The 14,241-nt window shown below is 35.1% G+C and overlaps 2 protein-coding genes across 2 annotated transcripts; one reads left to right on the top strand and one right to left on the bottom strand.

The window, feature by feature from the left end:
• Positions 1–1,303: 1,303 nt before the first annotated feature.
• LOC109017919 lies at positions 1,304–3,172 on the bottom strand. The gene is made up of 2 exons (XM_019000110.1): positions 3,166–3,172; positions 1,304–1,701 (listed from the first exon to the last, which is right to left on the bottom strand). Exons 1-2 carry the CDS (start codon positions 3,170–3,172, stop codon positions 1,304–1,306), a joined length of 405 nt encoding a protein of 134 aa, XP_018855655.1.
• An 842-nt stretch (positions 3,173–4,014) lies between these two features.
• Positions 4,015–4,805, top strand: LOC109017929. The gene is made up of 2 exons (XM_019000116.1): positions 4,015–4,627; positions 4,729–4,805. Exons 1-2 carry the CDS (start codon positions 4,015–4,017, stop codon positions 4,803–4,805), a joined length of 690 nt encoding a protein of 229 aa, XP_018855661.1.
• Positions 4,806–14,241: the final 9,436 nt, after the last annotated feature.

The following is a 14,241-nucleotide window of genomic DNA, read 5'->3' as shown; positions in this document are numbered from 1 at the left end:
ATACATCATTTGCACCACAACAACTCCATAAAAGCATGACACACAGACTCATCCATTCTCTTACAAATTGGGCATGAAGCCTCTTTAATGACTTTCCTTCTCATTAGGTTCCTTTTTGTTGGTAGACAATTAGTACTAGCCTTCCACTCAAAAACCTTTGCAACCCTTGGAATGTTCGGATTCCATAAATTTCTCCATGCCTCCTCAGCTTCTTCTGATGCCTCCTCATTCGCCCTTTTCCTTCTCTTCATCTCAGCATGATATGCACTCTTAACATTGTACAAACCAATGTTTTGAATACCGTACCGGATGGCGTACCGGTCAAGACACTGGAACGAAATATTTCGGTACCGGTACCGTTTCGTGTACCGTTTCGGGATAGTCGATATATGAATAAATTATATATATAAATATATATAACAATTATATTCTAAAATAATAGTTTATATATGAATAAATTATATATAAATACATACATACATATAAATTATAAATAGTCTAATCTAAATTGAGGGTAATAAACTTGTAGTTTGAAAAAACGAAAAAAAAAAAAAAAACACAGGCCGAAATATCGGCCGGTACCGGTCGAAATATAGACCGGTACAGGCCGGTACAGGCCGAAATTTAGGCCGAAACGGCCGGTATTTTGGCCGGTACGGTATATATCTAGTACCTATACCGGCCGGACGGGCGAAACGAAAAATTTCGGCTGTACCGGCCGGTACGGTACGAAATTAAAAACATTGGTACAAACCACTCTTTGAAAAGGCCCATATCTGTTTATCAGGAAGTCCATAAAAGCTAACAGGTAGCCTACATATTATAGTAGCTTCATCTTCATTAAAACTTGCCTCAGTAGCTCCTCATTCCATCCTCCATCACCTGCAAACAACTTCTCCACTCTTGCCTCATCATGTAACAGATCCACAGAAGACTGTATCCTGAAAGTTACAGCCTTAGGGATCCACCTATCCTTCCAAATTTTTATGGTCTTCCCATCCCCCACCCTCCACACCAAACCTTCTTTCAGTAATTCAAGTGAATCCCACAGGCTCCTCCATATAGCAAAAGGTTTAAATGCCAAAGAAGCATGCAACATCTCAGATCTTCTAAAATATTTTTCTTTCAATATCCTTACAGCTATAGATTGAGGATTCATTACCACTCTCCAACAATGCTTAGCCAGTAGAGCTTTATTAAAAGCTTCCAACTCTCTAAAACCCAAACCTCCCTCAGCTTTAGACAGACCCATTTTTTTCCAACTCCTCTACTGAATTCTATTGTCCTTCTGCTTAAAACCCCACTAGAATTTTGCCATAAGAGATGCAATCTCCTGACATAACTTCTTTGGCAATTTGAAAACACTCATATAATACGTTGTGATAGCTTGAATAACTGCCTTTAATAGCACTTCTTTACCTGAAGGAGACAAAAACTGGTTTTTCCAATTGCTCAACTTCTGCCAAACCCGATCCTTGATTTTGCTAAAAGCATGATATCTTGACCTGCCAACCATGATTGGCATACCAAGATACCTCTCACAATTATTTTGAACTCTAGCCTCACAATCCTTGATGATATCCGCCCTTAACTCAGCACCAACTATAGGACTAAAAAGGATAGTTGTTTTGTGCTTTTGCCCTGATGCCCTCTCATACACTTCCAGTATCCCACTGATCTTCTTCCATTCTCTCCATGAAGCTTTACCAAAGATTAAGCAATTAGTTAAGCAATTAGATGTAGATGTTAGTAATTAGTTAATGGTGAATTGGTGATAGGTTAGTTAATTGATATTTATATCATACATTAGTTAATTATATTAATATTTGTAATTGCTTTATACTCACTTGCAAGTTGCAACTTAGGTATCTTACAAAAATTTAACTAATAAATTATAACTTTAATTAGATCATAGATGTAGATGTTAATAATCAGTGAATGATGAATTGATGATAAGTTAGATGAAAATTACATAATTACTTATACAATTATTATATAAATAATATATATAAAATATATATATATTTTATTTTACTATTCGGTTGGTCTGGGGTGGAAAAAGTCCACCCTGGGACCGAACCGAAAACATTCAGTCTTCTATTTCATGGATCAAGACTAACCGGTCTCAGTCTCGGTTCTGTCCGGACCAGACCTAATCGGTCCGGTCAGTTTCTCCGGTTCGGACCGACCAACTTTCTGTCCTAGATATCACCCCCCGCTACCCCACCCCAGTCCGCCCAGCCCCCGCATGGGCGGGTGGGCTACCCCGCACTGCCCATGTGGGGGTGGGGGGCGGGTTGACCCCAGCGGGGCCCCGCCCTGCCCCCCGCTCCGCACAGTCCCAAAAATAAAATAAAAAAATTATTTTTTATATTTATATAAATATATATTGTATATAAATATATACAATTTGTTAAAAACTTGAATTCAAGTTAATGAATTGTCTTGGCCTCCTAGGCCAACTTTTATATAGGAAGCCAAGGCAATACAATAGTCATTCTTAAGCAATGTGGGACTTACTGCCTTGGTCTCCTATATAAATGTTGGCTTAGGAGGCCAAAACAATCTAAAATAAAACTCTAATGAATTTATATTTTTTTGAATAAAATTTATAATTATATTATATTATAATTTGAGTCTAAAAAAAAGTTTAGTCCTAAAAAAAATTATAGATCCAGTGAATCACTGGATTGAGCGGGTTGAACGCACTCCCAAAGACCCCTAATATCACCCCTATTCCAAACTATTTCGTTTTGAAAGGCCATTATTTAGATCCTAATTACAAATTATAGTACTGAGTTGTTTACTCATACGTAATGAATTAAAGCAGGATCCTTGCGATGTTCTAGATCTTTAAATATTGATGCCGGATCCTTATTTAGTATAGGCTTTTACAGAGAAGAATAAAGGCAAAGAAAGAAAAAGAAAGTTGTAATTGCTTTTTTGGCTGCTTGATGGTGAAGACATCCTCGAACCCAGTTCTTAAGGGAGCTGCTACGGCCACATAAAATAGCCACAGAAAATTTTTACCGAATGACATGTATAGTTGACTTGGCAGGCCATGTTTCATAAAAGAAATGTAAAAAATAAAACAGAAATAAAAAGCTGCGTCCCACGTCATTTTAACAAAAAAAAAAAAAAGTCAAAATCAAAAAAAATTCAAACCTGCCATTCAGCCCATGTGATTTTAATAAAAAAAAAAAAGTCAAAAAGCAAAAAGAACCTAGGACCAACCCGTCCCTACCATTCATCCCTGTCTTTCTGTATCGTTACAGCGTACACCGTCTCGGCGCCTTCTCCCTTTAGTTTCAGCATAGATCTCTACTTACAGTCCAGCCAGCATCGTTTTTCCCTTATTCCAAGCGGTAATCTTTCTTTCATTCTTTTCTTTATTTTTATTCAAATATTAGGATTTTTATCTACAAATATTAAAAAAAATCAGTGCTTAAAATCATAAAATATGTTTGAAAATACAAACCCACTATGACTTAAATAATAAAAAGAAGCTGTTTTTAATGGCGTGTCCTGCTAAGCCTTTTGTCTTGGAGAGTTTTACATCTTAGATTTTTGTGTGTTCAAACTTCATGTATACAGTTTTGGATGTATTAAGTTTTTTTTTTTTTTAATCAGAACGTATTGAATAATGGACCTTAGATTTTGAACCTTAAAATTTTGGACGTATACAGTTTATTATTGTATTATTTTGGACCTTGTATGAAAATGTTTGTTTCCCCACTTTTTGTGCATACCGAGTGGTCCAACTTTTTGTTTGTTTCTCCACTTTTTGTACATACAAAGTGGTCCAACTTAAAGTACTCTAATTGATCAGTAAAATGTCCCCTTGAGTGTACTGTTTTTAATGTAAAATCCATTGTCAATAATTACAACAAAAACAAATCATACATGTTTATGTCATATCCTTTTGATTGTAAATGATTTCTTTCAATATTCAAGTTAATATCTTGATTTGAATGTGGTTGGATATTCTTAGGTAATTCAAACACTAGAGTTGCAATGGATTTTGATATGGAACATGTAGATAATGAGTATGACGAGGTAGAAGTTGATGATGAGCAAGAATGTGCTGAAATAGTCGATGAACCTAAGGTCGGAATGACATTTTCATCTGCAGAAGAAGTTTTGTCTTACTATATGAAATATGGTAAGCATGAGGGATTTGGAGTGTGTAAACGAAATTCTAAACAAGATGATGATGGTAATGTCAGATGGTTTATCTTAGTATGTGTGAGAGAAGGCACATCAAAGAGTAAGGCTGCTAATGTTCTGAAGCCAAGACAAACGGAGAAAATAGGGTATATGGCCAGGATTAATGTGACGATGAATGATGAAGGTGTATATACCCTGACTAAAGTAAACTTGGAGCACACACACATTTGTAGTCCAGGAAAGGCAAGACATTTCAAATGTTTTAAGAAGGTTAATGCTCGTGTAGCTAAAAGACTTGAAATAAACGACGAGGCAGGAATACGTATGTCAAAGAATTTCAAGTCTCTAGTTGTTGAGGCGGGGGGTTACGATAAACTATCATTTGGGGAGAATGAGTGTCGAAATTATATTGACAAAGCGAGACAACTTCGTCTTGGGGTTGGAGGCGTTGAAGCTCTATGTAACTACTTCCAAGAAATGCAAAAAAAAAAAAAAATCCAGATTTTTATTTTTCCATAGACGTGGACCATGATATGAGATTAAAGAATGTGTTTTGGGCAGACGCCAGAAGTAGAGCTATGTATGAATCATTTGGAGATGTGATTACATTTGACACAACATACCTGACTGATGCCTAGAAGATGCCCTTTGCACCGTTTGTGGGTGTGAATCACCATGGTCAGTCAATCCTATTCGGGTGCAGATTGATATCTAATGAGAATGCACATACCTTTGAGTGATTGTTTAAGTCATGGTTGAAGTGTATGAAGGACCAACCACCAAGTGCAATCATCACAGACCAAGACAAGGCAATGCAAATTGCAATTGCTAGAATGTTTCCAGCGTCTAGGCATCGCTTCTGCTTGTGGCACATAATGAAAAAACTTCCTGAGAAGTTTGGGTCACATACTCGATATGATGAGATTAAGAGTGCACTGCAGAAATGCGTGTATGACTCTTTAAGTGAGCATGAATTTGAAGAAAGTTGGTCTGATTTCCTCGACATGTATGATTTGCATGAGAATGCAAGGTTGGGATCACTATATAGTGACCGACATTTTTGGGTGCCGGCCTACGTTAGAGACACATTTTGGACTGGAATGTCAACTACACAACGGAGTGAAAGCATGATTGCATTTTTCGATGACTACGTTAACTCAAAGACCACTCTAAAGCAATTTGTTGATCAGTACGATTCAGCTCTTAGGAGGAAGGTGGAGAATGAAGCCATTGCCGACTTCAATTCATTTAATAATGTGACTCCTTGCATCAGTCACTATCCTCTTGAGGAGCAGTTTCAAACAAAAAGTATACACAATTGCAAAGTTCAAAGAAGTACAAGATGAATTTTGTGGATTTCTATATTTGACTACCTCGTATTTGGGATGTGTGGGTGGAAGATACACGTACGTAGTAGCTGATGAGGTTCGAGTGAGTCATAACTTAATAAAACATGCAAAGTACAGTGTTTTGGTCGATCAAGATCCCCTGGATGTTAAATGCAGTTGCAAGTTGTTTGAGTTTAGGGGCATATTATGCAGACACGCTCTTCGTATCTTGGCTCTGCTAGGCAAAAGTACAGTACCATCAAAATACATCTTGGATCGATGGAGGAAAGATATAAAGCGAAAATACACATTTGTAAAAAATAATTATGAGTCGAGTAGCAACCATGATGTAGAAAGGTACGATAGGATCCAAAATTCCTTCTATGAACTGTGTTCGAATGCTTCAAAGGCCGAAAGCAGTTGTGTGAAATTGATCAGCCAAATAGAGCAGTTGAAGCTAGAGTACCCTGGCACCAATTCTCAATGTAGCGAACCAATTGATCCACCTACTTCCATGGAGGGTAGGAAAAGTGCAGTTCTTAGTCCGTTGGTAGTTCGAAGTAAGGGAAGACCACCGTCTAGGAGAAAAACCCACCCTATTGAGAAGGTTCTTAAGAAAGCGAGTACAAGAAGGAGATTGCGATGCGACCCTGTTGAGGTTCTTGGAGAGCAAAGTAATCAAATAGCAGATCAATGCAATGTGAGTAGCATACAATATGTATCTCCTCAAACCCAGGTACTTCATTCCTTTCATTGTTTTTTGTTGTGAGAGCAATATGTATATTTTCGCCATATTTAGATGTTGTAAACGTGAATAATGTTATTATATATTGTTACATGATATAACAAATCAAGTTTGGACACATGTACCGGAATTTTTTTCTACTCCTTTGACTGCTCCTCCTTCACAAGTAAACCTTCGCATGATATAAAAAATAAAGTTTGTACCACTATTACATTTTGTTGGTTTTAACACAACATTTTTTTATGCCTATAGTATACACATGGACAAGTATACACAACGGATTATTTAGGAATTGGAGCGACTGCTACTCCTTCTCAGGTAAACCTTCGCAAAAATATAAAAAATAAAGTTTGCTTGGACACATTATGATATTACATTTTGATACATTTGACACAACATTTTTTTTATGACTATAGTATACACACGGTCAAGTATATACAACAGATTATTTGGGTATTGGAGCGACTGCTCCTCCAGTGCAAGTAGTGTCAACATAAGATATTAATGTTTTTTTTTAATTTTTTATTGTTGTTCTTACTAAGTTTTGTTTATTTAGGTCCAACCATCTCAATTACATCTATCGGAACAGGATGATTATCAGGACAAGTATAAATGGTGGTGATTAGCAAGAATGTTTTGGTGGAAATGACTATGTACGGACACAAGAGCGTTAATATCTTTCTTTGCAGCAAGCTCCCGTGCTTTGTTCAAAACTGCATGGCTTTGGTAAAAGTAGGCATTCTGAAATATTAGATAATATCAGTTTAAAATTGAATGCAAAATTGTTGACTCCACATTTTTATTGCCCTTAGTGCATCGTCAAGTTGCTTAATTTTGATATATAAGTATTGGAATGGGTAGCAGAGTCTACAGTAATCTTTTTCCCCATGTTCCAGTTAGGATGCTTCAAGATATCAGCAACTTTAACTTCTTTCAGTTTATCAACAGGCCAATCCCTGTCGGTAACCAAGGAATCAAATTGTTCAATCCAAGTTTCTTAAATGTTTTAAATACCAGAGGTAGGAGATGTGATACTTTGAAATTGACCATGAAAGAATTATACCAATCATATTTTACATGCAAGGAAAGGAAATTATGAAACAATACAACTTTTGTGGCGGATGGAGTTTCAGATAAAATATCTTATGAGATATTTTCCACAACGTAAACACTAAACACGAAATGCAGCTTACGTTCTGATCTGCAGGGTTAAGACACACACCGCTGACCCCAAAATACAGAGAGTAATGTGTGTTAGTCAGGTGAAAATAATAGTGTGATCTTAGACTTTTGATGCCCATTTAAAGATAATCACATCCTTCTCGAGGTTTACGAAGATCTGATCATGTCTCAGCTATTTTCCGAAGAAAATTACAAAGTTAATTAATTGGTAGTACCCAAAATGCGTAGGCGTCAAAGAATCACAATTCCAAAGCGAAATAAGATATTTTGTTATGTTATCATGGAATGATTTAGGTTGCGTTTGGATGTTGAAATGAGTTGAGTTGAGATAATAAAATATTGTTAGAATATTATTTATTATTATTATTATTATTTTAAGATTTGAAAAAGTTGAATTATTTATTATATTTTGTATTGAGATTTAAAAAAGTTATAATAATGAGTTGAGATGAGTTGAGAGGAGTTTTAATTCCAAACGTACCCTTAGAAGTAAAACGGAAGGCAGCTTTAGGAAAAAGAAAAATTAAAATGAAATCGAAAAAAGAAAAAAAAAAGTGAAACAGGATAAAATAAGGCACATCTTGGGTTGTTAAACGACGCGGGGCCCAGCCTTCATGTTATTTACCTGAAATAAAAAGAAACTGAATCAGTGGAATTTATTTTTATTTTTTTATCCAACTGGCAGCAACCAAGTCATTCAGTAAATGGTTTCGGTAAAGAATTTCTGTGGACTTAGCATTTTCCAGTTCTTAAAGCCAGATGGATGGAATGCATCCTCTTTTCATGTACTTCGACATTCAAAATAAAGCATCATGCACAGTAGCAGAACCAACAATTTCTGAGGAGGGGCTGACTTTTTTACCGCATAACACATTTATGTAAAATAAACTTAAATTAAAAAAAAATCAAAAAAATATTATTACATATAAAATTAGATCTCGATAATTTGTTACATACACTAAAAATAAAATTCTAAAAGTACAACTTAATATATGTTTCTGATTTCTGACGATAATATTTCATAAATTAATATTCATCTATTATTACTTATGTAATGAAATATTTATAATTTAAGTTTTATGTAAAATCTATATAGATATTTTTATGTCACATTAAACACATAATGTTATAATTGAGACTTTAAATAATTTTTTTTCTTGCTTAATGAAATCTAGATGTTAAAACCTCTCAACTATTTTTCTTATAGATTATTAGCCTTAAATGATTTTTCTTGTATAAATTTTAATTTGGACTCCATACATTTAAGAAGCCTATTATTGTATAACAAAAAATTTTGAGATCTATATTAATAAATTTATTATTTCTCTTATTAATTTTAATTTAATTTTGGTGAGACCACATCCTTGAAAATAGATATTATATAGAAGTTATACAAAATTCAGGAACTATAAGAAAAAAATTGGAGAGAAACATTTCTAAGTATATTCAAATTTTAGAAAATTTTAAAAAGTATATGGGGATTATAATTTTTTTTTTTTTTGGGGCTATTTTCTTTATTTAGAAAATTATATTGAATAAATCTTAGAATCTTGGGACTATTTTGAATTTTCCATAAATTTTGGGGGGTTATGGCTCCCCTCAAGCCAAACGTGGTTCTGCCACTGACTTTTACCCGAGGGTGTAATTTTTTTCAAACATCTTTTAAACTCCTTAAAATATTTTTTTTTTAAAGAAACTATATTTATTATTACAAGGGTGTACAAAGTGATGTGATATTGATACTTAAATCAATTTTAAAAAGGGTAATGTTACATCCACCGAGAAAGACCACCAAAAACTTATACCGATAACATAACTTTTTTTAAAACATTTTTTAAACCTCTTAAAATATTTTTTAAAAAAAAAAAAACAACTATATTTGTTCTTACAAGGGCGTACAAAGTGATGATATTTTATACCTAGAAGGCTTATAATTGACAACATAATAATAGCATATGAGATGCTTCATTCCATGAGGACTAAACAAAGGGGAGAGTGAGGACTATGACAGTAAAGCTAGACATGTCAAAGGCCTGTGATAGGGTAGAATGTCCTTTCTTGGAAGCTATGTTGAAAAAATTGGGATTTGGTGATAAAATAAACACAGCTTATTATGTCTTGTGTATCCTCTGTCAATTATTCGGTGCAGTGAATGGCAAAATTGGAAGAAGAATTCAACCAACAAGGGGAATAAGCTAAGGGGATCCATTGTTTCCTTACTTATTTATTATATGTGCTGAAGGGTTGAGTCAATTGTTGCTAAAGTTAGAAAGGCAAGGAGATATAAGGGGAGCAGCAAGGAGTAAGGGAGGATTGAGGCTCAACCGTTTACTTTTTGCTAACGACTGTGTACTTTTTTGCAGAGCTTTAAAGAAAGAATGGAGAGTAGTTTACTCATTGGTGGAAGTCTATGAAAAAGCCTCGGGCAAACACTCAACAAGGATAAAACCTCTATTTCTTTAGTGCCAATACCCCTACTGATGTGAGAGGGAGAATATTTCAAGAGGTTGGAGCAGTGGTTTGTGATGGTTATGAGAAGTATTTGGGGCTTCCACCAATAGTTGGTAGATCAAGATATAATGATTTTCGAAGTATTAAGGAGAGAGTTTGGTTAAAGATACAAAACTGGAAAAACAACTTTTTGTCTAGAGTAGGCAAGGAAGTACTTATCAAAGCTGTGTTGCAAGCAATCCCCACATATACAATGAATGTTTTTCAGTTTCCTAAGAAGCTATGTAGGGAGATTGAGGCACTTATGGCTAGGTTCTAGTGGGCTAGTTATAAAAAAGAGAAAGGAATTCATTGGAAGCAATGGAGGAGTCTCGTGTTAGCAAAGGCTGAAGGGGGTTTGGGGTTCAGAGACTTGGAGTGCTTCAACGGTGCCATGTTGGCAAAGCATGGATGGAGACTGCTAAATGAGCCTCATTCATTGGTAGCCAAGGTCTTTAAAGATAAATATTTTAAAAACTGGCAGCTGCTGGAGGCACCATTGGAAAATTCATCTTCACTAATCTGGAAACCATTTGGTCGAATTTAAGAATAGTGAAGGAAGGTATGATATGGAGGATTGGGGATGGGAGAACAACAAGTATCTGGGTCAGACATGGTTGCCTATTCCCACTATCCACTGTGTACTGTCAACTGTAAGAATTTTGCAGAAGGATGCAAAAGTTTGTGAGTTGATTGATGACCAAAAGGGGCTATGGAAGGAAAATGTGGTTTGGGTTGTTTTCAATGAAGAGGAGGCTAAGGTGATATATGTGATACCAGTTAGTCAGAATGGGATGGCAAATAAGCTGATAGGGGTGTGCAAAATTTCGAAAATTTTGACTCCGTCCGACTTCCGCTCCGACTCCGACTCCGACTTCGTCGGAGTCATCGGAATTCGGAGTAGCTTCGAATATCTATTCGGAGTCGGAGTCGGAGTCGGAGCTCCAAGAAGCTCCGATTCCGACTCTGAAATTTTTTTTACTGTACACTTGCGCTCGAGCGAGGTGTCGAGCGCAAGTCGAGCACACGTTGTATTAAACATTGGCTCGAGCGACATGTCGAGCGGAAGTCGAGCGAACCTCTCTGGAAGAGTTCTGCTTGAGCGACAGGTCGAGCGGAAGTCGAGCGAACCTCTTCCAGAGAGGTTCGCTCGAGCGAAAGTCGAGCGAAAGTCGAGCGAACCTCTCTGAAAGAGTTCCGCTCGAGCGCTACGTCGAGCGCACGTCGAGCTCCGATCTTATGTCGGAGCTCCTATAGGAGGTCGGAGCTCCGATAGGAGGTCGGAGCTCCGACCTCCGATCGGAGTCGGACTCCGACTCCAGTTCGGAGTCGGAGCTCCAATTTGGCTCCGACTCTTGTCGGAGTCGGAGGTCGGAAACGAGCACTCCAACTCTGTCGGAGTCGGAGCCCAGCCCTATAAGCTGATATGGAACAATTCAAAGATGGTTGTCTTCACTATTAAGAGTGCCTACTACATGGAAAAACAGAAGCACCAGAGGGGGGAGTGTGGTCCTTCTGAGCATAATAAAGGGGATGATATGTGGAGGAACATATGGAGGCTTAATATCCCTGTTATTGCTAAACATTTTCTACGGAAAGCTATGAATAATATTTTGCCTACAAGGTTGCTGTTATACCAGGAAGCCGTGGTGGAAATTTCGAAGTGTCCAATATGCCAAACTGATGATGAAACAATTATGAATGCTCTTTGGAGCATTTATGTAAAATAAACATTTATGTAAATATTTTACCCTATGACACATTTATGTAAAATAAATAGAAATTAAAAAAAATCATAAAAACATTACTACATATAAAATTGGATCCCCATAATTTGTTACATACACTAAAAATAAGATTCTAAAAGTACAACTTAATATATGTTTTAGATTTCTAACGATAATGTTTTATAAAATAATATTCACATATTATTATTTGTATAATGAAATATTTAGAATTTAAGTTTTATGTAAAATCTAGATATTCTTGTGTCACATTAAACATATAATGTTATAATTGAGACCATAAATAAATTTTTTTCTTGCATAATGAAGTCTAGAAAATAAAACCTCTAAACTATTTTTCATATAGATTATTAACCTTAAATGATTTTTCTTGTATTAATTTGGACTCCATACATTTAAGAAGCCTATTATTGTATAACAAAAAACTTTAGGATCCATATTAATAAGTTTATTATTTCTCTTATTAATTTTAATTTAATTTCGGTGAGACCACATCCTTGAAAATAGATATTATATAGATATTATATAGAAATTATACAAAACTCAAAAACTATAAGAAAAAATTTTGTGAGAGACATTTCTAAGAATATTAAAATTTCAAAAATTTTAAAAAGTAAATGGGGATTATAAATTTTTTGGGGGGCTATTTTCTATATTTAAAAATTATATTGAATAAATCTTAGAATCTTGAGACTATTTTAAATTTTTCATAAATTTTGGGTGGGCCATGGCCCCCCTAAGCTAAACGTGGTTTTGCCACTGACTTCTACCGGTAGTGTAATTTTTTTCAAATATTTTTTAAACTCCTTAAAATATATTTTTTTTAAAAAAAGAAACTATATTTATTATTACAGGGGTGTATAAAGTGATGTGATATTGATACTTAACTCAATTTTAAAAAGGGTAATGTTACACCGAATGACCACCAAAAACTTCTACCGATAATATAATTTTTTTTTTCGAACATTTTTTAAACCCTTTGAAACATTTTTAAAAAAAAAAAGCAATTATAGTTGTTATTACAAGGGCGTACGTACAAAGTGATGTGATATTGATACTTAATTCCATTCTGAAAAGGGTAAGACTACACCCACCAAGAAAGACTACTTGAAACTTTTACCGATAGTGTAATTTTTTTTTTCAAATATTTTTTAAACTCCTTAAATCATTTTTTTTTTTAAAAAAGAAAACATAATTAATGGATTTTCTCAATAACCACCGAGTATCATTATTCTTTTGAAAACAAATTAAATAGAGAATTAATGACATGTATTATAAGCCAATGAAGTAGATGGTGGCGGACCCAAATTGGGGACTCCCAAAATTTTTTGAAATTCGAAAATATCCACTGAAGTTTATTTATAATTTTAAAGATATTGAGAATGACCCCTTCAAAAAATTTATAATTCCTTTATGCTCTCTAAAATTTTAATATACCTAGGAATTAATGAATCTCTCTAAGTTTTTTTCTATAGTTCTAAAATTTTGTATAATTTCTATATATTATCTATTTTCAAGGGTGTGACCTTAGTACTAAAAATAATTTAAACTAAGTTGTAGAAGAAATAATATCTACTAATATGGATCTTATACAATATTATGCTTCTTAGTATAAAATCTAAAGTGAAAATAAAAGAAAAATCATTTAAGATTGCTGATCTAAAAATAGTTAAGAGGTTTTGTAAAAGTTTAACAAAATGATTCTCACAATCTTGAAAGAGGCTGGGGTTCTTGTATTCCTTTATATATATATATATATATTAAAAAAGAGGACGGAATCTCAATTTTATTGATAGCACTCACTTTTGATGGAAGAAAACCGTGGTTACAACAAAATGCATGGGGGTTACAAATATTCGAGAAAACCAAACCCATGCATCAAAAAAGATAAAACAAAGCGACCACAAAACAAAACAGTAAAAAATGTTCATAAAAAAATTACATGCCTAAGAAAAATAAAAAGAAACAAAAGGCACCTGCAAAAGGAAAAAACCAACAAATATTATCAACTCAAATGAAACAAAAGAACTAACCAATAGAAACTTACTTGAGCTGCAGGTAGGGAAGACCAATTCTGTCCATACGAAGAAGACCTTGGATGTGACTGGTCAAATTCACACTGTTTATGGTCCAATCCATATTTAAGCCCTCAGCTCCCTGCTTGGCTAGAAAGTCTGCCACAGCATTACCCTCACGGAAAACATGGTTCAAACGATACTCCACGCAGCCCAAGAGACCCTGCAGCTCTTCCCAAAAATCCTCTAAATACCAAATATTACAAGCTCCTTTAGTAATCCAGTTAACAAGTAAGGGAGAGTCTGTCTCAATCTCAATCTTGTGAAAGCCTAACTGACAACACCTTCGAACCCCTTCCACTAAACTTATTAATTCAGCAAACTTATTAGACCCCTCACCCAAGAACGCAGAATAAGCAGCATGCATTCTACCACAACTATCATGAATCACTCCCCCCGCACCCGCCGGCCCAGGGTTCCCTAAACTACTACCATCCGAGTTCAGCTTCATCCAATCTTGTGGAGGCCGGGACCACCTAATCACTCGAACATGCCTGGGTTTGGGAAAT

Source organism: Juglans regia, chromosome 11, assembly GCF_001411555.2.
Source record: "Juglans regia cultivar Chandler chromosome 11, Walnut 2.0, whole genome shotgun sequence".
Lineage (NCBI taxonomy): Eukaryota > Viridiplantae > Streptophyta > Magnoliopsida > Fagales > Juglandaceae > Juglans > Juglans regia.
This window is presented reverse-complemented; position numbering and strand designations above follow the sequence as displayed.